We start from the raw sequence: 24,247 nt of genomic DNA, 5'->3' as shown, positions 1-24,247 counted from the left end.
AGGTACGCCAAAATAGTAGTAAGGCAACCATGAGGTGCAGTTGCATATATATACTGAACAGTGAGATAGCATATATATACTGAACAGTGAGATAGCATTGCTGTTACATATAACATTCTCTACATCATGGCCTACAAAACCCCCGAGTTCGAGAAATTCGTGCTAGAGAAGATCAAGGAATTCAACACACCCGGACTATCTCTTGCCGTTGTGCAAGGTGATGAGATTTGGTCGAAGGTAAGCAACACCGCATGAACGAGTACACTTTGCTCATATATGTCAGGCATTTGGGTATTCGAAATTACCAGACACAGAAGCTACCACAGAAACTCTCTTCGACCTGGCAAGTACTTCCAAAAGCACCACTGCAGGAGCTGTAGCCCTTTTGGTGGACGACGAGCAGTATCCAGATGTACAATGGGACACGCCAGTTTCGAAACTCCTTCCCGACGACTTCGTCCTTCCTGACCCGTATCTAACAGCGAATGTTACAATCGAAGACATTTTAAGTCATCGCAGTGGTATCGCTACCCACGACGAGTCGTACTTCAGCATTCGAGGAAAACACCCCGACAATGCGAAATCCATGACGCGCAATCTGCGCAACCTTGAATTTGTGAAGCCTCTGCGCACCGAGCACATTTACTGCAACATCATGTTCACCGTCGCCACACTCATCGTCGAGACTGTCAGCGGCATGTCTTACACGGAATTCATACGCACGAAGCTCTGGAAACCTCTCGGTATGACCAACACGTTCCACGACATTCCAGACATCGAAGCGAACAGCGACAAAGATCGCCGCTCAACATCGTACCACTGGAACAACGAGACAGAGTCTTACGTAGCTCTTCCACACTACCCTCCCGCTCCCGAGGGTCATGGCGCGGGCTCCATATACAGCAGCGCAGGCGACTACGCGAAATGGATTCGCGCGCTGATCAAGCGCGACCCCATACTCTCTGAAGACAGCCACAAAGCGCTTGCCACGCCGCGCAGCTTCGACCTCCTAGGCGACGAGAAATGGGCGATTCCATACAAAAGCGAGGAGCTGTACACGTTGGGCCTGTCACTCACAAGTTATCGCGGACACAAGATGATCGACCATTACGGCTCGGTGCCGGGGTTCAAAGCAGTCATAAGCTTTCTTCCCAAATTGGACTGGGGCCTGGTAATCTTCGGAAATTCGGATTCTGCAGTATATGTCAATGATGTTTTGAAGTACACGTTGCTTGATGATGCGATCGGCGTGCGGCAGGAAGATCGCATCGACTGGGGACCATTCTTCAAGAACTTCCAAGCCATGGACGACGAAGAGGATGCGGAGAAGCCCGAGTGGACAAAGGTGGATAAGGTGGAGCCGCTCGATATCGCCCTGGAGAAAATTGCGGGGAAGTATCATAATGTGGGGTATAAGGGGCTGGTGCTGGAGATGAAAGATGGAAAGCTCACGGCGGACTGCAGCGATCGATGCTTTCCGTATATAATCACCTTCCAGCATCTGACGGACAACACGTTCATTGCAGAATCGCATGGTGTATGGGAAGGCGCTCTGTACGCGACGATGCGAAGCGAGATTCGGGTAGAGGGTGGAAAAGTAGCGGCGGTAGGCGTTGAAATGGAGAAGGATGTCAAGGATGGTCTTATTTGGTTCGATCGTGATGACTGAGTTTACGACAGCGTCTTTTTTTTTCAGTCGCCGCAGTATACAATCTGGAATACATAGTAGACTTCTTCAATAATACCCGAACGTGACTCCTTTCAGTAAGTCTTCCACATGATGATCGCCACCTGAACTGCTGTCAACACAGCGAGTAAACCACCACCTACACCCAAACCAAGTTTACCATCGCTGGAGCCAAACCCAACTGAGGCTCCTACAAAGATGGCCAGCACGAGTGCGAACAAAAGCCAGAAGGCTGCTGCAGTCCCATCAAGCTTGTAGTAGAAACACCACGCCACAATGGATGATGCATCGTCCTGGCCAGTTGTACCATCCACTAGATGCGCAAAGACATTAACGGTACCACGATCCAAGACAGGAGAGCCTCTGAGAAGGTTGGTGATCATCTCGTCCTTCTCTATGATTCGAACGTAAGCCGCTGAAACCGTTTGCGCTTCCATGTCATGGACCTGTAGTAAAGTTAGCGTGCTGCATAGAGAACGAAAGACCTGCTCTTCCAACCTTGGGAAGCTTCGCTTTGCCTACGAACAACCTGCTCATTGTCATGGCTCGAAGAGCTCTCTTTCCCTGTTCGATCGGGTCAAGGCTCGTAGGCGATAGTGCGGAAAGACGAGCCAGGATCTTCGCGTCATCTTCGTCTTGCGTTCCCGAGAAGTAGTGCGTACGGTAGTGCCCCCTACCTTGTGGCAGAAGAATGGTGACAGTGCTTGGTTGCATGATGCTATGAGAGGTTGACATGATGGGTGAATTTAAAGCAGTAGACCGATGATAGAACAAAGTTTTCTGGTAGGCAGGAGGGAAGGGATTGTGTTTCTTATTCTGGGTACGGCCATGTTGCGATATATACATATTATTCGGAAGAGCTAGATCTGAGAAAGGGATTAAGACTTTGCTGTCAAAAGGGCGTGGGATCTTTCTCGCAAGAGCTTCCAATGTTCCCTTCAGTGACTTCCAGCATTTTTGATAAGATTCAGATGCAGAACAAATGTAAGAAGAAACAAGTCCCATTCTGAATCAAAAATCTTCCGTGTAGAGTTATGTGGTATGAGTGTAGATTTCCGTTCCGCAATGTTTTGGGGGCGGTTTCTTTCAGCGAATAAGCAAAATCCCACAACTTGTGGGTTTCCGACCTGAGTTTCGCCACTTAGCTATCTGCATGATCTCCAACAACCATCACAAACCGCAAATTTTTTTTATGTACACATGACTTTGTGGCTACGCTATGCATCGCTCTCATAGATATCCCTCTATTTCGAGGGATGCTCCTGCATCCCCGCGATACTCCACGGAGCTTTCATCCCGACCTGATGCCTATGATAGTGGGTGGCATCGAAAGACTTTGCCAACATCGCCTCCAGGATGGGGTGAAGCTGCTGAAACAGCACATGGGATTGAATGTGAAGAGTGGCATGGGGATGGACAATTTGACGAGCTTACTGGAAAGGCTGAGAATCTATACACAGGCAAAAAATTCAGCCATATATTATCGGCTGAAGCTTGTATCGGTTCAGGTTACCAGGGGCATCACTTCGAGGAGACAGCAGTGCACCGGGAGACGCCATTAGCATTTCCGGATACGACGCAGCATGGACATTTACAACCTTCGTGTCAGCTAGGATTGAGAAATGATTGGAGCGAACCAGAATCCCCTGCAAAAAGCCCGCCTGGATCCTCTATGAATATCCCAGAAGTGCTTACATGCGTGCATGGGGAGTGTGCTATGGTATTTACTGGCCGCTATCGTCGAGGTAGTTTACAAAGGCACATGCGCTTAAAACACCGGAGCATAGAGGAACGGCTATTCCCTTGCGAATTTGAACATTGCAACATGATATTCAAGCGACCAGATGCTCGCTTGAAACACTACCGGAGACGACACGCCAATTTATCGCAGATGGCACCACCGAAAGAACGAGAGGTGCATTCCAATCAGAAAGAGATACACGAAGCCACGATAGAAAGGTGGCGGAGCATCTCCGCCGAACATACTGGCATAGGTGGAGACGTCGGTTCCCGATCAAACCCCGCTATACACATCAACGTCACGAAGCGTGTTCCCAACTTTCTCCATCCGGAGTATCATAAAGAGTCTGAGGCTGACGGGAGCATATCCAATGATGATCCGATATACAGTACAGTCACAAGTCAAACGAGCGATCCTGATGAGGCTGGCATGTGGAGGACGTGTGATAGCGACATGGACTCGGGGACTGAAGAGCGCGTGATACTGAAGAAAGAGCCCGAAGAACTCGGCACATTACTCAATTCCATCGGAAAACTGCACATCCAGTGTTGGAACAACAGCACTCATTACGAGAGCCATGGTGATGGCGCACAAGATGGTCACCACACAACAACGAACCAAAACTATGACATTGGACAAGAGGGAAATAATGCTACCGCTTCGCAGAGTTCTGCCCCGTTTAAATGTCCCATAAGAAGGAAATTTGGAGAAGATGAAGATGAAGAGGACAAGAAAGGCAAGAAGAGAAGAGTGAAACATGTCCCAATTGCTGGCGAGGTTATGGAAGGACTACTCGCCTGTCCGTTTCCAAAGCGCGATCCGTTCAGTTATTCCAATTGCTGGACTTATGCGACAGATAACATACCTCATCTCAAGTGAGTCCTGTGATTCTAGTTAAATAGCGAAGAAGCTGACGTAGTCAATAGACAACATCTGAAGCGAGATCATCTGACTCCTGTGCATTGTCCGAATTGCGGACAACTCTTCACAGGCTTGAATAGCAACAGTGAAAAGGACAGGCATTTCATCCAGCAAACCTGTGTACAGGACGTCACTGTCCCTACTCGTCGGCAAGGAATAACAGCCGACCAACAGAAGCAGATCTGGAGGAACAAGCCCAGGAGCATGGATGATGATCAGTACTGGAACTACATTTATGAAGTTCTTTTCGCTTCAGAGCCACCTCTACATCCCCGTAAGAGTCTTTCTTAACCCCGACTACAAGCAGCGCCAGTACTAACCGCTTTGTAGGCCCCGAGGACTACGTGAATCTGGGCTTGCAATTACTACGTCAAAAAGTCACAAAGAACTTTTCAGGTCTGCTAGAAAACCGACCGGAGCGTGCGGACTTCAGGCTGGATGATCTGCACGAGAGGACTAGGCAAGATAGCAGGTCCAATACCCCGTCACTCCCAGATTTACTCGACCAGGCCTTTGACATCGCCATCGTGCAGAGACATACTGTGACACCACTTCTATCTACATTTAAGGGCTGCAGCTCGGGCGCGTCAACGCATGCCTCAGAATCTGGCTACGCATCACTAGACACAAATTCCGCGGAGGAAGACAGCGCGCCTGCTACCGGTCACACACCGCAGTCAAGGGCATCAGATGAGGCTTTTTACCCAACAGAAGACCTCTCGTGTCATCCAGAGCAGTACCGTGAGTTTCTCGAAAAGGCGAACCACGCGGAGGGGGAATCATCGACAACACAGGTGATCGATTATGACCTATACTGCAAACCTTGCCAACATCAGCAAGGACTCAGACGAGCCAGTTGATGATATCTCCGACTCGTTCAATATCGACTTTGCGAAGGGGTTCCAAAATGATCTTGACGCTGGGTGGGAATTTGGCCTGTAGTCCATGTCCGTTGGGTGAATGCGACCAGCTCTAGAATGTGAAGGAGATCGTGAGCGTGGAGGAAACCACAGCGGAGTCGATCACCCTCGCTTCCCCATCTGCCGCCATTCGAATATATGATCAGCAACACATACACCATGTACATCACACCTTATTCATCGCGTCGCGCAAAGCCATCCCGAGATCATGATTAAGCTTAATTCTTTACATTGATTGATATGCTTATACTACAAAACGGACCCAAGCCGGAACTCCATCCTAGCCATGCCCAACAATTTACCAAATTGTTCCAAAACCTCCTCTCAGTGCAGGAATTTACTCCCAGAACTCTCCGCTCAACCACCTGTTGACCATCTCGAGGGATGCCTCAGGCTGGTCGAAGGGCACCATGTGTCCACCAGCGTGGATCTTCATGAAGGTGAAGTTGCCCGAGGACTTGACCTCACCGACCTTCTTGCCATCACCGTCGATCTTGAAGTCCTTCATCTCGGCCTTCTTGTACTCCTCATGTCCCTTCCACTCAAGCGCCTCAGTCCAGGCCTTGTTGCCGAGCCAGTTGCAGATGTAGTCGGCGTCACCAGCGTAGACGAGGACGGGGATCTCCTCAAGGAGACCGGGGACGACGCGGTGGTATGGCTTCATCCAGTCACCCTGGAGCAAGAAGTTGCGGTTGATGTCGAAGTTGCATGAGTCGTAGGATGAGACCTCAGCGCCAACGGCCTTCATGACCTCCTTCTTGTTGAGGAAAGCCGAGATGTAGTCAATCTCATCGTAGCAGAGCTGGTTGTCACCACATGGGCGGCGGACGTCGTAGACGTTCTGGCCAGTGCGCTGGTAAGGACCAATCATGGCGTTGTTACAGTAGATGGAGGCAGGGACGCAAGACCAGACGGACTCGGACTTGTAGCAGTTCTCGATCAAGCTGGCGCAGCGGGGGTAGGCGTTGTCCATGGCCTGGCAAGAGCTCTCGTCGAGGACTGCGGGCCAGCCACCCTCACCGCAGGCCATGGGGCGGTAGTACTCGTACTGAGTAAGACCGTCGGTCAGACCGTTACCGATGAGGACGGACTGGAGGTTGATGTTGCGCTTCTTGTGGGACAGAATCTCGGAGGCGAAGACAGGGATGTAGTGACCGGCGTACGACTCACCCGAGATGTGGAAGGGCTGCTTGCTGTACTCGGGGAACTGCTTGAAGAAGAGGGTAAGGAGGGCGTAGATGTCCTTGCCAGCGGCAACAGTGTTGCTCACAGAGCCGCTGGAGTATGAGTAGCCGACGTTGACGGGCTGGTCGAGGAAGATAACGGACGCGTTGGCGTTCCACGAGTAGTCGTTGTGCTTGAGCTTGCCATCCTTCATGACTGAAGCAGGGCCGAGCTCCATGAAGAGACCCATGAGCGAAGAGCATCCGGGTCCGCCATTGAGCCAAAGCACCACGGGGTCGTTCTTCGGGTCATTTCGCGATTCAAAGAACCCTAAATCATGTCAGACAAAATCTCGGGCTAGTGCTTACGCAGGTACTCACAGTAGAACAAGTGCTTGTCCTCCTCGTTGTCGTCAAGGTAGCCGCTGTACTGCTTGACCTTGTCGACGCCGAGAACGCTGGGGTCGACCTTCTTGACCCTCAGGTCGAACTGCTCGAGCTTGCCATCGATCTCGCGCTCCTTCTCGCCCTGGGCATTCTCGACCCAGACGCTCTGGACATCGGCGCCCTTGACGATGTGGTCCCACTCGCTGTCGTGCTTGCGGGTGTGGGGCTTGGGTGTCGAGAAGAAAGCGGCTTTGTCGAAGCTCTCGGGGTACATGGTGGCCACCTCATCCCAAGTGGCTTTGGCCTCGCCAGTGAGCGACTTGAGGCTCTCCTCGAGGTTGTGGAGAGGCTTTGACCACAAGTCTTCCTTGAGCTCGCTGAAGGAGCTGGGGAACTTGAGGATCTGTTGCTGTGGCGCAACCGCAGCGGAGGCGGCGCCAGCGAGCAGCGCTGAAGCAGCTACCCTCATAGTGGCTGTTTGTTCGAGCTACCGGAGCTCAGAAGGTGTATGAAGATGGAGATGGGCGCGCTTCGATGAATGAACACTGAAGCACGAGAGAGGTGTGGATGAAGGAGTGATGAGACGGGGCGAGCTGGGGAAGGTGTTGGGGAGCTGTCTACCCAGGCAACCAGTAGGATGACGCACCCCGACATCCTAGCTTATCGGTGGCTGGACACGCCCGAGCTTCCACATCACGAGGGTGGGCTTAGCGTTTCAGCATAGCTTCAGACGATGCGTGTGAGAGGTCAGCCGGGGCTATTGCGCGCACATCGAATGCATCATCATGTTTGCAGCCCTGATTCGACAACCTTGGTGATGCAGCCTCGCAATTCAGGTACAGGACGCGTGAATGACTGCGGTGACAGCTGGGCCGCGGATGCTACCGGATGCGGGCTAGCGTTCGTCAGCCTTGCTGTGAATCATTCTGAGCGAGGGCGATGATGCACCCCCACCAAAAAGATGGCCAACTTGAATAACTTGCGCGCAACACGCATAACCACACCACAACTTCTCCTGAGATACCCGCCGTAAATCGCACAAATGCCAGTCGGAATTAACCAGCCGTCGAATCAAATTCGCCTTACAAATGTGTCGCTCGTGCGCATGAAGAAAGGTGCGCATTAAACTTTCCAACACCTCGCCGGCAGAACCTGACATAGTACGCACAGGCAAGAAGCGCTTCGAAATCGCCTGCTACAAGAACAAAGTCCTCGAGTACCGCAACCGTATCGAGACCGACCTGTCCAACGTCCTGCAAATCGAGAATGTCTTCCTCAACGTCTCAAAAGGCCAAGCCGCACCAAAAGCCGACCTCGAAAAAGCGTTCCCCAAGAAGCCACTCGAGGCCATTATAATCGACATCCTGGAGAATGGCGAACTACAAGTAGGAGAAAAAGAGCGGAACGCGGAACTAGAGCGCACGAAGAATGAAGTCATCGACATCGTGGCAGGCAAGCTGGTCGACCCCAAGACCAAGAGGGTATACACAAGCGGCATGATTGAGAAGGCCCTGGACGGTCTAAGCAGCCAGGCAGCATCTGCGCAGGGAGACAAGGACAAGAAAGACGCCGAGAGCAAAGAAGACGCCGAGGACAAGGGCAAGGCGAAGGAACTGCCAAAGTGGACCGGCATCGTCACCACAAAGTCGGCAAAGTCACAAGCGCTGTTCGCTATGAAGGCGCTCATCGCACACCAGCCGATACCGGTCGCGCGCATGCAGATGAAGCTGCGCATTACTTGTCCGACATCCGTGCTCAAGCAGGCCGCTAAGACGGCGCCAAAAGCCCCGGCAGGAGAAGAGAAGGCGTCAGGCACAGTCAAGGACGCGATACTGGGTCTGATGGAGAAGGTGGAGAGCCAAGATGTCGTTGGAGCTGAATGGGAGGCTGTCGGTCTCGTAGAGCCCGGAGCATTCAAGGGTCTAAATGAGTTGATCGAAGGTCAGACCAAAGGCAGGGGCAACGTGGAAGTGCTGGAAATGGCTGTTGGTGCAGATGACTGAGCGAGTGGTGACACGTCGCGGACGCGAGGAAGGAGGAACAGCACGACCTCACGTGTCGAATGCACGGTGCTCATAGTAGGAAAGAGATGGGATGCATTGTCGTTGGAGACGGGCTTTCGTGCGAGGGGTGCAGGGTTGTATGGCACCAGCGGGCGGCAATGCATCATAGCATTCCGATCGTTGGTCGCTTCGTGCTGGCTACCAGCGTACCAAGCTCCCAGGGACATTCTCGTGAAGTGCATGGCGACCTGTTGTCGGGCGCCTGGCTAGATCTTTTCTAAACAGGCGAGTACTCTTGGAGAACTAAAAGCGATGATGTAGCGCCACCTATCCGGCATTCATATAAGGCTTAGAAACTCAAGACTATCCCACACGCAAGAGCCTTCCGTGTGAGTGGTCTTTAATTGATTATCGTGTACTTCCCTTTCGAGACGGCCCGCAGCCCGCAGCCCGCGGTCCATTTAGCTCAGTCCTATCAAGTTATACCACGATACCCCCGAACGCGTATCGAAGAACATTCGACGCTTCGTTTGTAACTGCCCGAGGCTCCGTAGTGCAATGCGTGCGTAGCCACTCGCATCAAGCCAGCTGTCCCAAAGATGCATGAAGCTGCATGATGCGCGTGGGGTTACACACCACCACTACCAACGTCGGTCGCGATATGCGCGAATAACTGCTGGGTTGGATTGCGACATTTGGCAATTGATGTTGTTGCATATGTAGTCAAATGTGATGTTGCAAGATTCGAGCAAAAACGCCGTATGTGAGATTCGTGACTAGCAATTGTACATGCGTGCTGATTCATAAGTTCGTGTGTCGTGATCGTAAGTAGAGCCCTGCCCTTTCCGTAAATGCAGATGCCATGGAATCGTGAGTCATGAAAGCCGAGCCATTGACATGCGTGAAGAGAGAAAAAGACGATTGTAAAAAGTCGTGAGGAAGGAAAGTCGTAGTCAGAGAACGGAAGGAAACGTCGATGTACATGCCCTAGTACTCCGATAACTGCACAGTGGAGTAAAGGTGAATGTCGGCATACGGTGCTCTAATCCCACCATCGTCGATTGAGTACCCGCCCGTTGTCGCTCAGGATACTTAGTACCTCAGCGCTGCTTGTTTTCACGCCCCACTTGCGCTCGATGGGCTCGGCAATCGACATCCAGTCCAACCTGCGGACATCATATAGATCAAGTACCACTCGGACCAGCCAGGGTGAGTACATTTCGAAGCTTGTATCTTGATACATGAAGGGCGAAGAGGGCTGTTGTTCAATTGGTGCATCGTCTTCTCCGACAGACTGGCAGAATGTCAGAGGATGCGGGCGCTGTCGTTGGCGCTGCATAGAGGGCAACGGTGATTCTGATACGAGATCCACGTCTTCATCGGAACCAGTAGGCGAACTAGCAGTAGAGGACGAAGCGCTTGATGCGTCTGATAGCATCGACTCATCGCTCATCTTCGTATGCAGCGGCAAAAGTATATTGACAGGTTGGAGTACGATCTCATCGGCCGCTTCGAGTACATCATGTCGTAGTAGCGTCTCTGTAGTAATAGCCCCAGTGGACTTTGAGAAGGGCGACTCTTCAATCGGCGTAACAGTATGGCGATAGGAAGGTGAGTCAAAGGACTGCGAACGTATGCGCACCTTGGGCGACGGTGTCCGTGGTGGTACGATCATGGCCGCCATGTTGATGTTTGTAGAGCGAGAAACACCAACAACAACCAAAGAAGCACAAGAAAAAGTGACAGAAAGACAGGCCCGAACGTTGGCCTGGCGACAAATGTCCCCCGAGCAAGGCTTATATGAACCGTAGTCATCGAGCTATGCGGCCCGTTTGCTGGCCATGCATGGTGTCAATGCAACCATGCCACACGGCGAGAGGCATCGAGCCATACAGTATCAGCCTGAGGCGCCCGAGCGGGAACGTGTAGCCCTCAATCCTCTTTGTCGGACGAGGTGCATATTGTGGAGAAGAAAGATGAATGCGAGTGGACAGAAGTAGACGATCCTGCAGCGCGCGTGGGAGACAACGCACTCCACACTTGGCATTGAGGGGAGGAGGGGAAGACGCGGATGGGTAAATCTAGACATAAGTCAGCATGCAAACATTCAGTGCGCGCAAGGACATAGTCGCAGCGGGCACGAGAAGCAAACTGTCAATGTGAATCGAAAAAGTACACGTTAATGTCCAAGGTTGCCACTGCTTGCAATGGGAATGCTTTGCGGCCGTTAGCGGACCGTCCCGAATGGCTCATTCCAATTCCAAGAGTGGGACACAATCGACGTAGTGCGGCCTTTACGCAAGGGGCATCTGTGCGACGTGGTGAACAGTCTGTGGGTGCTCATGCAACAACACGGTTGCAGTCCATTTAGTGGCAGCATTAGCGCTGATGCTCCTGTACGAATGCACGTTGGATGGCTTCAAACCGATAGAAGGAAAAGGACTCTTTGGAAGCTCAAGATGAACAGAATGGAAGCTGATTTGTGTTTTTGTTACAGGTTGTATCCGGCCAACCTTTAGCCGTGGTTGTTCATCACCATTCCATGTCGTTGAATCCGCATGTTGAGTGTGAAAAGCCAATGCATGCCGTTTGATAAACACCGTAAGTGCACCACCCGATTCGTAGAAGCCGTAATCCAGCCCCAGCTGCCCAGCGCAAGCGAAAACCTCTAACCCTTCTTCTTGGAGACACCGACAGTTCGGCCGCGGCGACCGGTGGTCTTGGAGTGCTGACCACGCACACGGAGGCCCCAGTAGTGACGGAGACCACGGTGAGCACGGATCTTCTTCAAGCGCTCAAGGTCGTCACGGAGCTTGGAGTCGACACCGTTGGCAAGGGTCTGGCTGTTCTTGCCGTCGACGATATCGCGCTGCCTGTTGAGGAACCAGCTGGGGATCTTGTCTGTGGGAATGTTAAAGGTGGTCTCCGGGTCGGAAAGTGTCGCCACATACATTGCAGAGGGTTCTGGATGATGGTGACAATACGCTCAAGCTCTTCCGAGGTGAGGTCACCGGCACGCTTGCCGAGATCAACATCGGCCTTCTTGCAGACCAAGTTGGAGTAGCGGCGACCGACACCCTTGATCTTGGTCAAGGCGTACATGACCTTTTGCTTTCCATCGACGTTCGTGTTCAACAAACGGATGATGTACTGGAAGCTAGGAGTCGTCAGCACTGCAAGTCCATGATATCCGAACACCACCGCCGCGATCTGCCAGCGTCGCAGTCTCCACAAACCATCCAATACCTCGCCAGTGTGGTCTCTATCACCAGTCCTGAAGCATGCTGTGCGGAGGATGTCACCACCCTGCGCATGATCTCCTCGTTCGAGGCTCATGACCGTCTCTCACGAGGTCACAGACGATTGTCCGAGCATGCTTCCGGGATTGAGGTGAGGATAGAGACGTAGGAATCTTGATTGGATGTTGCGAGGCTCTGGATGCGTGCGAGGACTGCGACGGCAGGTTCGATGGAAACTTCGGTGGGACGGCGCAATACGTACTTCGACTTCTCTCCGGAGACGAGCGCTGGTGAACAATCAGTATTGGCATCCACAGTTTCCAGTAGGAAGATACTCACACATGATGGCGGCTTGTCGGGGCTCGTCAGTGTGGTGTTGTCGTTGCTAATGAAGTCGAGGTTCAGGCGATTTCGATATTTGGTCGCCAAGATGTGTGCGCTCTTAGCGGTTGGGTGGGTCTCTCCGACGCTAGTGACTAAGCACCCGTCGCCAGAAACACCAACACCAACAACTCCATCACCATCACCATAACAGACGCTGTCTGTTAGTGCGGCTCTTCCATCACTAAATCGGCGATGACGGCAGTCAATTTCTACTCGACCAGCTTCAAGCCTGCCTGTTGAGGTTCACCTGCATGAGGGACTTTGAGGCGGAGCAACACATTTGTCGTCTGCTCGGTAGCGAGCGGCCGCAGCAATTTGACCAGCGCATCTCACGCTCTTCATCTGCGCGTGCAGAGCCGCATGTTCTGGCATTTCGCTACACTGATGACACAAGGAAGACACACTCCAAATCGCGTCCTCCGCCATTTCCATGTTGAAAACTGGTGCCTGGATCATGAGGTATCCGCAGTCAGCCGCACTCGCAAGCTCTACAAGCGGCCACACCAATTCGACATCAGCCCATACACGCGCAACGTTCTAGCCTCAGTACATCTCACTGAGAACGAATTTGCCTGATTCCGCTCCAATCTCAAAGGTTCACCGCATTCTTGCCCGGTGCTTCGAGTGACAATTCATCCGAAGCCTCTGCAGCCTCACTTTCCTTCCTCGTCTGTCCAACCCACCAGTTGATCACATTATTCCCTGTCGATCTTACTTCCTTCGAGTAATGTATCATGCTTATGTGACCGTAATCCTAGTTTTCAGCCCGCTGCCTGCAAACTTGGCGGGCTGAGGCAATGCTCACCAGTGGCCTGCGGGTGGCTGTGCAGCACTCGATACTAACGGTGCCTGCTCTCACTCACCCAGCGTCTGAAAGAGGGTGATGGGGCATCCACCATGCCCCCGGGATAAATGTCGAATGTGGTTTCCTATAACTCGAGGTAGCCCCGTCCGGTGTACGAACGGCCGCCCCGTAGCCTTATCATCCAGCTCGAATACAGCCTCGCCCATCTACACCACAAACGAAGCACTCTATATTGGGGCTTCAACCTTCAGCCCATCCTTGCCTTACATTGCTTACCATGCTCACCGGCATCGGCACATGAGTTTGTTCCTCAGCCTATCCGCGCTCGTTGGCTATTCGCCGCGTCAGGGGCGGTTTGTTGACAGCTTTCACCATGGGTGACCATCCATCCACTATGGCTGAGCCTCATCATACGCCTGATCCCGATACAGCACATGGCCCAATTGCGACAGTCCAGGCCATCTCTTCCCCAGCAGGCAGTGACGACTGTAAGCCACTCCCCATAGGTTCATGGATACTACCATTCCATGGAACTTGTCCACGATGTCACCATTATCACAAAGCTGTTCAAGTGAAGATCAAAATCACTCAAGATCCAAATCAAGCCAGTTACATTCATTGTGATAATTGCAAAGATCCGTGGGCGGCATTCAGTGCCCGGAATTCGACCCAGATATCCCTTTTGTCTACTGCCACAACCGAACCGGATTCTATTGAAAACGAGGTCCGCCATAAGCTGATCGATATTGTTAAAATCGCGACCGCGAAAGCGGCTCTCGGATCACTGGACAGTTCCATGGCCGCGGTACCTTTACATCAGCCGTCTGTCAGTGCATCTGAGAAGGATGTTCCCTCTAAACTTTCTAGGTCTAACGACAATGGGAAAGTATCAGAACCAGCTCGGCAGCGTCAGTCTTACAAGCCCATAACTCCTATTTCCGATAGCCCCTTGGCCCCTTCTGAGCAACGCAGTACCCTGTCTCGCCTCGTCTCAAAGGTCAAAACGAAGATCGCAGCTCGCATTCCTAGGCTATACCGGGGCCACGCCGTGCGTTCTTCCGAAATTACAAAGCCACCCAAGATGTCTGCGATTAAACTTGACCAGCCCGATGTTCGGAGCCCACTGCATGTAACGATCGAGACTGTTCCGACAACGTCTTTATTTGAGATGTCGCAGATACAAGATAGTCAAGGCCATCAGGATACCCCAGCACTAATGCCGTCTACGGCTACCAACGCAAAACCTGCCAAGTTATCCGAAGTCGCTACTTTTATAGCAAGCCTGGATGCATCAGTTCTTGAATCTATGACTGAGGATGAACGTAAGAGGTGGATGCGCAAGGCTTACACGGACTTCAAGGCTCGCAATAGGAGGTCAATAGGATTGCTAGGGCTCTCTCCTATTGTAGAGAACGCTATCCCAGGCGAATTACCTCCACTTGTGGCACGTAGCAACCGACGTTCCGATGAAGTACGTTATGCTGGAGACCACTTAGAAGGTTATGAGCACATCCAACGGAGATTCTCTACATCAAGCGACCTAAATTCCGACGCCCGATCATTTTCTGACGACGGTACTTACTTCAACACTATCGTTACAGCTCCCGGTAACCCTACCCAGTGGCATCTGCATCAATTGCGACATGGAAACAACACGCAGCGGCCACAGTCCATGCCCAGTACACCTACATCAAGCCGGACTCATAGACGAGGGCGTGACTCTCTCGACTCGCGCATATTCAGGGCAGCTGATAGTACCTTGTCTCTGCATGGTCAAGCTGCATCTCTCCGATCCCAAGGCTCGATAACACTCAACGGTTCAAGCCTTAGTGTATATCAAACGTTGTCGGAGTCCACTGTGCGTCCTTCTCAGAGCCAAGAAAGTCTAGATCTGCTACCACCACCACCAAACACTGTACGGGACCAGTCAGAATCGCCGATACCATCTCCGTCGCCTCTACGCCAAAGTTCAGACTCGTGAATGCGGAATGACAGCTCAGGTTCATTACTATTGTCCCATCAACGCATCAAAAATCGATCTTAGTGCGTCTGGTTGTGCGTTTCCTGCAGTCCGGCTGCAATTGAAGCAAGCGGCTCACCACGCCATGCCGGCGATCAAGAGAAGTGTTGGATCCATTCAATGCTGAGGCTTCAATCCACTTCAATGCCGTTATCTCACAACATCTTTTATGCATACAGACTAGCTTGAACATCTCTTAAACTCTTGTTCTCTTCGTTTTTGAGAAATTTCCGCTACATAGACTTTGTTACATTTCCGTTGCTCTTTCCTGCATGCAATCTACGACGATACGCTCGCAACACGGCTGACGATGAGCATTTACGATGGTGCCGATGTGTGAGGATCTTCCAAATGGACATGCTGATGTTCTCGCGGAATACTCAGTTTTCAAGTCACCAGACACAATTTTTCCTTCCCATCGAGTTGTCAAGTTGGCATTATTGAAGTTCATGCACCCGCTTTGTCTTCTGTCGTTCCGTCTGTTCCTGTATAGATGATAGCTTCGAAACAGTACAACGTCATTATTGATTACGCTTAGTAAACCTTGTAGGCCGTAACTCCTTTTTGCTGAATTTTGGGTTGAAACTGCATGGTCTTTGGTTAAGCTGGTACAGTGGTAAGACTGCAGCTCATCTGCCCCGATTGTAGGTTTCTTTTGCTAGGGGATTATGCATTGTGCGAGCATGAAGTTCCACGAGCGCCCATTTTTAGGGCAATCCAGGCATCATTGCCTACCATTTCACCCGAAGTATGAAGTTTCACTGCAACTTCCTCGCCTCGTCTATACAAGATACCTCTCCCCTCTAGAATCTAAGCTCTCACATCCACAGCCATCAACAACCCCTCTTTACAACTACCTAATTAAAGTTACATCAACCAAACAAATCAACAACCATGTCAGACAACGCCAGCCACGAGTGCGATATGTGCTACGAGGACTTCACCGATGAGCATCCGGCTGTTGCCCTCCCAAATTGTCGCCATGTCTACGGCCGGGAATGCATTCAGATGTGGATCAATTCTGATAACGAGCAGCACGACAAGTGCCCTATGTGCCGTGCTCCTATCCTTGATGCGTCACCCCCAGTTCAGCATGGTCCAGCCCTACAAATTCGAGTCCATCCAATTCCAGACCAACCCCCAGTTCAACGTGGTCCAACCGTACAAGCTGGAAACCATCCAATTCGGATCCATCATGCCCCCGTCCCACAAATTGTACGACAATCCGGGCATGTCCCTGCAGAGACTCGAGGCGCTCCGCATCAGATTCGACATGCCCCAGAGGAAGTCCACCGCGTGTACCACCACCCCCACCGCAACGAGTCTTTCGAGTCCTACTCGTCTGCCTCGAGCGCGTCCTCTGGCTCGTCGTACCGTTTCGAATACCACTACCAACCCCATCATCATCATCGTCATGGGCATGACCACCGTCAATACCATGGGCATCAATGTACGAACCGAGCTCCAACTGGCTTGCGCAACCGCATCCGCAACTTCTTCCGTCGTCGCACTCCAGAGCCGCGTTGTGATCACCATTCGGGTGGTCATGCCATTGGTGACACTGTTGTGCGTATAGAGACTCATTGGGATGATGGGCGCTCTGTTATACGGGATTTGGACATGATGCTCGAGTCGCTCCGGTTTGACCACTGGGAGTAGGGGCGAGAGAATTGTGTATTTAATGATACTGTGAAGAGTAGTAGATATATGAAGGAGGGGTTCATGGCATGATGTCGTTTTCATCTTCGATAATGCAGACTATCGAGAACTTCGTAGAAGGCTCTAGGTCGCGAGCATATCAATAATATGTAGAACTGAAGTAATCACAACGTTTACGTCTAACAGCAAGATCGTCTTCTTCGAGTGATGAATTATTAAACAAGTGTTGAAGTGACTGAAAGATCTACATGCCATCTAATTATTCTCGCAATACAGCACGGTGTTCTTTGAGAAGTGAGGTTGATTGAAGCAAGGCGTAACATGACCATATGCCACTGCATCACCAATCCTCTATCATGTCATTCGCGTCTTCTGATTCGACGTCCATGACTTTCCGCGCTGCCTCGCTGCCACTAATCGGTAGCATCTCCAGCCCCTTCTTCTTAGCGTCCTCTGGCACCTCATCCGGGTCCAGCAATCCCACCTGAAACAATACACTTGCCTGATCCCAATACATTCTCTCCGACCACACTTTGCCAGCTCTGAATGCCACAATGCTGATGACCACGATCTCGACTTTCTGGTTTGTTGGCTCAACGCCGGGTAATATCCAGTTCATCAGACATGTGTGTTTAAACTGAATGTATAATTCGTCGACGATTTTGTCCACACCAATGGTTCGCGATATCAGGCGCATGTGCAGCGAGGGCGGCGCTTCCTTAAGGAAGAAATCACGATAAAATCGGCGAAGCTCCTGGTGGCCATGACCACCTGTCATTGTGGGTGTGAAGTTTGTGAAGGGTGTGGGTTCTTTTGTGAAGGTCTCGAGGAGTTTGTCGACGCTCTTGCCGCGGTATTTTTCTGCCTTGTGTTAGCACATGTCCAAGTGTTATGATTATGTAGATTGTGCGCACGCTCTTCATTCTCGTCCCAGACTTTCTCTAGATTGACTTCGGCACCGAATCCTTTCCTGACCATGTCTAGGCTTCGGCTCCATGCAATTGCGTCTGCGACCGCATCGTACTCGTCCAGGTCGTGTTCGGCAAAGCCGGGATCTACGCCTTCGTACGTGAAGATTGGATATGTGACGCCCGTCTGCTGACTGCCCGCTCCAATGCCTGGAGTTACGCGCTTCTGGACTGTTTTCCGCTTTCCCTGGATGCCTAAGACTTCCGGGCGTCGCGTGACGCCAACAGTCTCTTCGCTGCCTGGAACCCCTTGCGCCAGATGTACCAGGACTCTGAAAGAGGATGTAAAGCGGTGTCGCGTGTCGGGAATCGAGGTTGGGTAGTATGCGATCAGGGAACAGAGCTTGGACGTTGCGGTCTTAGGCTCCGAGAAGACATCTAGACACACTGCTGCAGCATCTCCGAATGCTAGAAGACGTTAGCTGGTTCGTGCTGCAGCTTTGTCCAACGCGTCATACTAAGAGACGTAACTTGCGCTCAAATATGAGAGGGTTATGTACCTACGATCGCGTATCGCTCTCCAATGCCCATATTATCACCCAATTTGTACAGAGTCTGCACATATTGCTTTCCCCCTTTGCCCATAGGGACGTACTTCACAATGAAGCCCTCGTCTCTCCATGCGCGCATAGTTTCAATATCGAACTCCTCCTCTTCAGACGTGATGTATAGCACCGGTGTGCTGTGCTTGAAAGAAAGCCATCCATTCCTGTCTGACAAGTATTGTAGAGCCATTTCGTCTGGTTACGCGATCGCGATCGCAATCTTGTGATGCACAGGTGGAATTGTGTGATGTGTTCCGTTGAATGTGTCGCTAGTGGTCGCGAGACTATGGCGCGAGCCAGCTGAGCGGTTGCGATTGAGGGAAGAGTGTGTCGATGTTAGGGGGACGCATGGTGGTCATAGAACACCTACGGGCGCATGTCGGTGCGGGTTCACCAGAACAAAAGCCTGTTGCGGGTTACATGAGGGGTTGGTGGAGCCCTTGAGGTGTGCCGCCGTCCTCCAATTCGAAGACGGCAAGCCTGCTTGAGGTTTAGCCTGATGACATCAGGGGCTGAAACTAAACACCACGATCCCATCACCACTTCTTATTACACATCGACATCGTGTTGTCATCTTACATAGCCTTCTTCCCACCTCGCTCCCTACCTATTTGATTTGCATCAGGTTTTATAGTCAAGATCACTTTTCGCTCTATGACGGTTGAGTATCCCACCACAGCAACATCATCGATGCAGACCCGCTATCTCTATTGCTATTCCTGAGCAGGTGATCTGAGGCTGCACCGGCATGGATCTATGTGGTAACGCTCGCATCTATTCTCTATGGCAGAGCTGTGGATGTCTGATTCTCGAGGGAACCGACCAACTTGACTATTTTTGGCGCAAAGGCTACGTGCGTTTCGGGCCAAGACCTGACAGCTGGAGCGTTGCTTAGAGGTTCACTGATAACTTGCCAAATGTTGTTTGTACGAAATATGCTCGCGACCTACTCTGCAAGCCTTTTGGAGATGGCATGATACCCGACAGCGCATGCAGTAAGCCAGATCATGCAGAGCTGTATACTATCACGTTGGTGTAGACTTGCGCAACTTTTGGTCAGTATCTGTTGGTCTAAGTGTTTCTGAGTCGGCATTTCATTGAGTACAGATTGGAACTGCTGACCCACTAAATGACTGTTCACATACTCACATTCGAGGCTTGGTCCGGGCTGTAACTTCCTCCATATGTTTCTCATTCTTCTTCCTCGCGACGACTGCGTCCATTGCTCCACGAGTCCAATTGATTTCGCCAGCCAAACTTCATCTTTCACTGCACACGCTGCACATCAATTCTTCCTCGCCCGAATGATATAGGGAACATCAGGCTACCCAGCTCGGCTTCAAGATGGCTCCTTGTCGCATGGAGTTCTTTTGTATCCAAATGTTTCCGCATTGCACCCTACATATAACAGAAACTCCTCGATCGTCCCAACCTCAATATTGTCATCTGTCACAAAGTACCTAGGCGATTTCCAGGACCAGGTTGTTGACTGGCTTCCGCAGTGTCGTACTTCCGTTGTGGGGGCCCACTCCAGTCCTATGGATAAAGTGAGATCGAAGGAATCCGATATAGAGACCGATTCAAGGGGGGATCCATTCTGAAAAGCTTCCAGGCCGGCTACTGTTGCTCCAAAATCCCGCAAGCTGAGGTGCACCTCTTGTTTGCTGAGCCAAGTTGCAACGTATCCGTCTAGTGTAAGGATATCGGTCGAGAAGAGACAGCCACATAGGCTCAGATAGTCAAGTTTCGGGAGTGACAAGTTATGCCAGCCAAGTGGAGATATGTCCAGCCCACCAAGTCGTTCGGTGACCCGTCCATTGGACAAAGACAACGTCTGAAGGTTCACGAAATCGACCTGTGATTGCGAGAGTAACCTTATGTCCCAGTCGAACCTCTCGTCACGATCAACGGAATCTGCTGATGGGTCGTAATACAGCTCAAGGTGCGTCAAGCCACCCCCAAAAGCTAGGTACTGACGCGGACTCGGGAGTGTCAGGCTCGTTGGTCTTGTTCCTGCAACTGAGATTCCTTTGAACCTCCGCTTCGGGGTCTCCAGATCTTTTAAACCCACTTGGTATGCAGCTGCCTTCAGACAAAAGTTCCAGAGAGTTCCAAGATTTTTTCAAGTAGCAGCCGTATTCTGCTTCCGTAGACTCGCACGACATCGGCTCCTGAAAGATGCGAAGGGAAGCGCGATCTTCCCATATGAGATCGGCTAGACTTTTCGAATGCTTGCCATAGGTAAGCATGTCCACAAGTCTCATGTTGATACCCCGTCCGTATGGACGTTCATCTGAGAAGCCCTCATGGGAATGAACGGCCCTCAAGTTGCGGAAACTGAAGATCGCACTCTCTTCAAGACCAGAGAATAGTATTTGACCGACAGCTTGCTTTATGGTAGCGAAATCGCGCTGCGTGTAACTTGACAGCCCATTTCTTGCGCCTCTCCGTGTATCGAAGAAGTCATCATCCCAAGGGAAACCACGCCAGTCTTTGAGTGCAACATTTTCGAATACAAGTGTCTTGACTTTGGGCGCCCACTCCTCAGACCTGGATATCTCGATAACCTTCTCTATGCTCCGCGGATATGTGAAGAAGCACAATTCTTCCACGAGATGTTCTTTGCCAATCTCCGCGAAGAGACGACATACGAGCCGGAGCTGGGCAACTTGACTAGTGCGGAGGTTGCTGCAGATTTTATGAACCAGCTCGGGTGAAAGTGGAAAGGGTGAGCGCATTGTAGCCGGTGTCGAGTTAGTGGGGGCGCCTGGAGCGATGTCTGGGAGAGCCATGGATGGCGATTATCTGACTCGAGCAATCGCGTGTAGGATAAGTGGCTACACCTATCTCTGCCAGGATTGGTGAGTCGACCGCATTCGGAATGATCGTACGATGTGGGAAAGGAGAAGGCCGCGAGCTGGCTCAAAGGTCAAGATGAGATTTCGCAGCGCGGCTGGTTGATTGTAACTGCCAGTGGGCAGTAAGATCTAGAATGGTGGGGGAAAGTGGGGCGGGCAAACGGAGGTGAAGGTGCGGAAGGTACGTTGTGCTTGCCCGCACAGGGTTCCGAAATGCCTACGATGCCGTCTGCCGCAAACCATTGCGACTCTCACCTCGCTCTCATCCTGTAGAATTCTGTCATTCTGCTCTGTGTGCCGTAACTCTCGAACGAAGTATACTGTATGGCATCATATTGCTAGACTACGTTCAAAAGAGGATTGCAGCTGTAGATATTGGCAGTCCTTGCATACTAGGTAAGAGAAAGAATAAATAGCTCCTATTATGTTGAATACTTCACTTCGTTTGATGGCGCTTTTATATCCAATTTGCAAAATTGTGTGAGAAGTAAAATTGTTCAATTGTTGCCGAGTCACCACCCAACCTTGTCAACAATCTTTTCCTTTTCCAATGCCCAAACTAGTCATAAGATACTTATGCATAAAACATGAAGTAGCGAGGTACCTAGATGCCCCAACCACTATACAACGCGACGCTCTAACAGCAAGCCGCAGATACCCGGACGCGATACGCATCAACAGGATCTCCAAGAAATGAAATCATAAAGGGGGGCTGAGCCCATAACGAAAGTAAAGAAGGTGAAAATGCCCAAAGGGTATATGACAAGAAGGTAAGACGAACCATGCACACTACATGTTTAGTATCCACCACCAAACATGTTGCACTCCATCATCTTGATCTTGTATTCTCCATCGCCTTGGACAACACCGCAGCTGACATCCCAGCCGAGCTCGAACTCATCGCTCTCGGGCGTGTTGGCCTTGGCGTTGGGCGCACATTTGGCGTCTATGGTGTAGTACGATGTCTCCATGGCAGGAGCGGAAGCCCAGTCGCAAGCATCAATGCGCTTGTAAAGGGTGCGGCGGTGCATACGGAGAGCCTTCTTCTCGACCTCGGCACGCTTAACAGGAGAAAAGTTGGAAGAGTCGCAGTAGCAGCGCGAGTTGGAGGGTTCGCGGACGCACTCACAGCTCCATCCTTCAACTGCGTACCTACGAGCATTGGGGTTGACCTGGCGGTGGGGATGCGTGTGACGCCGGGGCTTGTATCCCTCAGAATCCTCGGAATCTTCAGAGTCCTCGGTCTCCTCAGAATCATCGGGCTCCTCGGAATCGTCGATCTCTTCAGAGTCATCTCCATGCTCGGAGTCTTCGGAGTCTTCAGAATCTTCAGAATCCTCGTAGTCATCGTCAGGGTTGACTGAAGGAGCAGGGCCAGCACCGACTGTGGTCGTAACGGTCTTGTAGATGGTAGTGGCAGCACCGTTTCCAGGCTGATCGGGTGATGGTTGAGGAGTGACTGCTGGCGGTGCAGGCTTGTCATCGTTGTCCGGCTGTTGGGGCTGAGCGCCGTATGACTGAGATGGTGGTTGTGGAGATGTTGCCGGCTTGGATGGTGCGGCAGGCTCAGATGGTGGGCTTCCTGAGCCGCTGGCGATGTTGACTTTAGCACAATTCGAGAATGCTTCATGCTCACGATTCTGGCTTCAGTCAGTATATATTTAGCTTCAGTTGAGTACCTTCACTTACCAGCCATACCCAAGCGAATAAAGCGTCTCCCTCTGGCATACCCGTAGGCACCTTGAAATCAAAGGTCTGGGCTTCGGGCGAACCGTCTTCAGTATGCTTGGGACAAGCACCATGATAAGAAGCGGCAACCTTCCATGTAGCGCCCTTGTCGACAGAGAACCCAACTTGGCAAGAACCTCCATAGTGAGTGCCGCCGGGTGCCGCCGGGTCATATGAGTGATCTGTGAGTTGGAAATGGGCTTCTTGCCCGGCCGTCCAGGTTACTGAGGCTGTTTCGGTATCGAACTTGTCGATGTGACCACGGCAGACACCAGGGCTAGGTCTGGAGTCACCACCGTCAGGACCACAGCATCCAAGTGGGAAATTGAACTCTGGGTCGACTTCGGCCGACTGTTTGTTGATAGATGGAGCGCCACCTAGAGGTGCAGGGTAAAACATGCTCATATGGGCTTGAGCTGCGCCAACCAGGGCGAGCAAAGAAAGAGTGTTTGTGAGCATCGTGTTTTCGTGAGTAGTTCGTAACGATTGTAATTTTTGTTGACAAATGAGTGTTAGGATATCGGGTGGAGAGTAGTTCAGTCTTATGTAGTCAACCTTGTTGTGGAAGATTTCACACAGTGATTTTCACTTTGGTAATGACGTTGTGAGCTCAACTCGAAAGGTAACAAGGGGCTGAAAGAAGAGAAACGACCCTGCGTTTACGGACACAAAGGAATGGATGTAGAAAGAATGTCGACGAAGGCTTGCTTGTCACGAGGGGTTGTGTCACAAAAAGTGATGCCGACTGTCCAAAAGAGCGGCATCCTGCTTTTAAAGGCAGCTCCTGGCGGCAAAACCGAGGGAACGTGACGCGCTCATCTACCTTTCCGCGACAGGACATTCAGATCCAGCGCCTGCGGCCGTTGTGTGACCCGCATGTTGGTTTGGGTTCCCCAGCTGGTGGATCATATTAGGTGGTCCTTGACTGACGCGTTGGCCAATTCAGCAAGGCGTGCTCGCGTACCTGCAGACACGGCCTTTTCTCACTGTTTCGAAACGGCGAGCCGCGGGAGCTTGTGGCGCGTCGAATGAACCTTCGTCCGAGATCAAGGTGAGTTTTGCAGGTGTATGGCCTGGCGAGGTCCAGAATGTGTTTCACGCTCGTCTTGATGCGGTATAGCCGAGCGCTTTGGAAGCGACAGGGCGGGGATCCGCAAGCGAGAGCGACTCACGCCTCCTGTCTCTCCTCGCATACCATGAGTAGATCAACGAGACAAGA

The 24,247-nt window shown here is 51.5% G+C and overlaps 12 protein-coding genes across 12 annotated transcripts; 5 read left to right on the top strand and 7 right to left on the bottom strand.

Annotated features, from left to right (window-relative positions):
• Positions 1-126: 126 nt before the first annotated feature.
• On the top strand, positions 127-1,669 carry SNOG_02056 (hypothetical protein; the record flags this gene model as incomplete). Its single annotated transcript, XM_001792623.1, has 2 exons — positions 127-217; positions 327-1,669. The coding sequence occupies 2 exons, from the start codon at positions 127-129 to the stop codon at positions 1,667-1,669; spliced, it is 1,434 nt and encodes a 477-aa protein (XP_001792675.1).
• Positions 1,670-1,761: 92 nt separating this feature from the next.
• On the bottom strand, positions 1,762-2,422 carry SNOG_02055 (hypothetical protein; the record flags this gene model as incomplete). Its single annotated transcript, XM_001792622.1, has 2 exons — positions 1,762-2,133; positions 2,186-2,422. 2 exons carry the CDS (start codon positions 2,420-2,422, stop codon positions 1,762-1,764), a joined length of 609 nt encoding a protein of 202 aa, XP_001792674.1.
• A 1,090-nt stretch (positions 2,423-3,512) lies between these two features.
• Positions 3,513-5,291, top strand: SNOG_02054 (hypothetical protein; the record flags this gene model as incomplete). The annotated part of the gene is made up of 4 exons (XM_001792621.1): positions 3,513-4,303; positions 4,355-4,623; positions 4,680-5,143; positions 5,190-5,291. 4 exons carry the CDS (start codon positions 3,513-3,515, stop codon positions 5,289-5,291), a joined length of 1,626 nt encoding a protein of 541 aa, XP_001792673.1.
• Positions 5,292-5,481: 190 nt separating this feature from the next.
• On the bottom strand, positions 5,482-7,380 carry SNOG_02053 (hypothetical protein). The gene is made up of 2 exons (XM_001792620.1): positions 6,814-7,380; positions 5,482-6,763 (listed from the first exon to the last, which is right to left on the bottom strand). Exons 1-2 carry the CDS (start codon positions 7,286-7,288, stop codon positions 5,607-5,609), a joined length of 1,632 nt encoding a protein of 543 aa, XP_001792672.1. The 5' UTR covers positions 7,289-7,380; the 3' UTR covers positions 5,482-5,606.
• A 481-nt stretch (positions 7,381-7,861) lies between these two features.
• Positions 7,862-8,822, top strand: SNOG_02052 (hypothetical protein; the record flags this gene model as incomplete). Its single annotated transcript, XM_001792619.1, has 2 exons — positions 7,862-7,934; positions 7,990-8,822. The coding sequence occupies 2 exons, from the start codon at positions 7,862-7,864 to the stop codon at positions 8,820-8,822; spliced, it is 906 nt and encodes a 301-aa protein (XP_001792671.1).
• Positions 8,823-9,864: 1,042 nt separating this feature from the next.
• SNOG_02051 (hypothetical protein) lies at positions 9,865-10,506 on the bottom strand (the record flags this gene model as incomplete). The annotated part of the gene is made up of 1 exon (XM_001792618.1): positions 9,865-10,506. The coding sequence occupies one exon, from the start codon at positions 10,504-10,506 to the stop codon at positions 9,865-9,867; it is 642 nt and encodes a 213-aa protein (XP_001792670.1).
• A 776-nt stretch (positions 10,507-11,282) lies between these two features.
• On the bottom strand, positions 11,283-12,443 carry SNOG_02050 (hypothetical protein). Its single transcript, XM_001792617.1, has 4 exons — positions 12,401-12,443; positions 12,324-12,348; positions 11,774-11,979; positions 11,283-11,723 (listed from the first exon to the last, which is right to left on the bottom strand). The coding sequence occupies exons 1-4, from the start codon at positions 12,402-12,404 to the stop codon at positions 11,491-11,493; spliced, it is 468 nt and encodes a 155-aa protein (XP_001792669.1). The 5' UTR covers positions 12,405-12,443; the 3' UTR covers positions 11,283-11,490.
• A 1,180-nt stretch (positions 12,444-13,623) lies between these two features.
• SNOG_02049 (hypothetical protein) lies at positions 13,624-15,231 on the top strand (the record flags this gene model as incomplete). The annotated part of the gene is given in 2 exon segments (XM_001792616.1): positions 13,624-13,738; positions 13,757-15,231. The coding sequence occupies 2 exon segments, from the start codon at positions 13,624-13,626 to the stop codon at positions 15,229-15,231; spliced, it is 1,590 nt and encodes a 529-aa protein (XP_001792668.1).
• A 1,132-nt stretch (positions 15,232-16,363) lies between these two features.
• Positions 16,364-16,846, top strand: SNOG_02048 (hypothetical protein; the record flags this gene model as incomplete). Its single annotated transcript, XM_001792615.1, has 1 exon — positions 16,364-16,846. One exon carries the CDS (start codon positions 16,364-16,366, stop codon positions 16,844-16,846), a length of 483 nt encoding a protein of 160 aa, XP_001792667.1.
• A 423-nt stretch (positions 16,847-17,269) lies between these two features.
• Positions 17,270-18,632, bottom strand: SNOG_02047 (hypothetical protein; the record flags this gene model as incomplete). The annotated part of the gene is made up of 3 exons (XM_001792614.1): positions 17,270-17,790; positions 17,844-18,305; positions 18,398-18,632. The coding sequence occupies 3 exons, from the start codon at positions 18,630-18,632 to the stop codon at positions 17,270-17,272; spliced, it is 1,218 nt and encodes a 405-aa protein (XP_001792666.1).
• A 1,149-nt stretch (positions 18,633-19,781) lies between these two features.
• Positions 19,782-21,234, bottom strand: SNOG_02046 (hypothetical protein; the record flags this gene model as incomplete). Its single annotated transcript, XM_001792613.1, has 2 exons — positions 19,782-20,378; positions 20,416-21,234. The coding sequence occupies 2 exons, from the start codon at positions 21,232-21,234 to the stop codon at positions 19,782-19,784; spliced, it is 1,416 nt and encodes a 471-aa protein (XP_001792665.1).
• An 863-nt stretch (positions 21,235-22,097) lies between these two features.
• On the bottom strand, positions 22,098-23,487 carry SNOG_02045 (hypothetical protein; the record flags this gene model as incomplete). Its single annotated transcript, XM_001792612.1, has 2 exons — positions 22,098-22,940; positions 22,990-23,487. The coding sequence occupies 2 exons, from the start codon at positions 23,485-23,487 to the stop codon at positions 22,098-22,100; spliced, it is 1,341 nt and encodes a 446-aa protein (XP_001792664.1).
• Between the last annotated feature and the right edge of the window lie 760 nt (positions 23,488-24,247).

This window comes from Parastagonospora nodorum, assembly GCF_000146915.1.
Source record: "Parastagonospora nodorum SN15 chromosome Unknown scaffold_3, whole genome shotgun sequence".
Lineage (NCBI taxonomy): Eukaryota > Fungi > Ascomycota > Dothideomycetes > Pleosporales > Phaeosphaeriaceae > Parastagonospora > Parastagonospora nodorum.
This window is presented reverse-complemented; position numbering and strand designations above follow the sequence as displayed.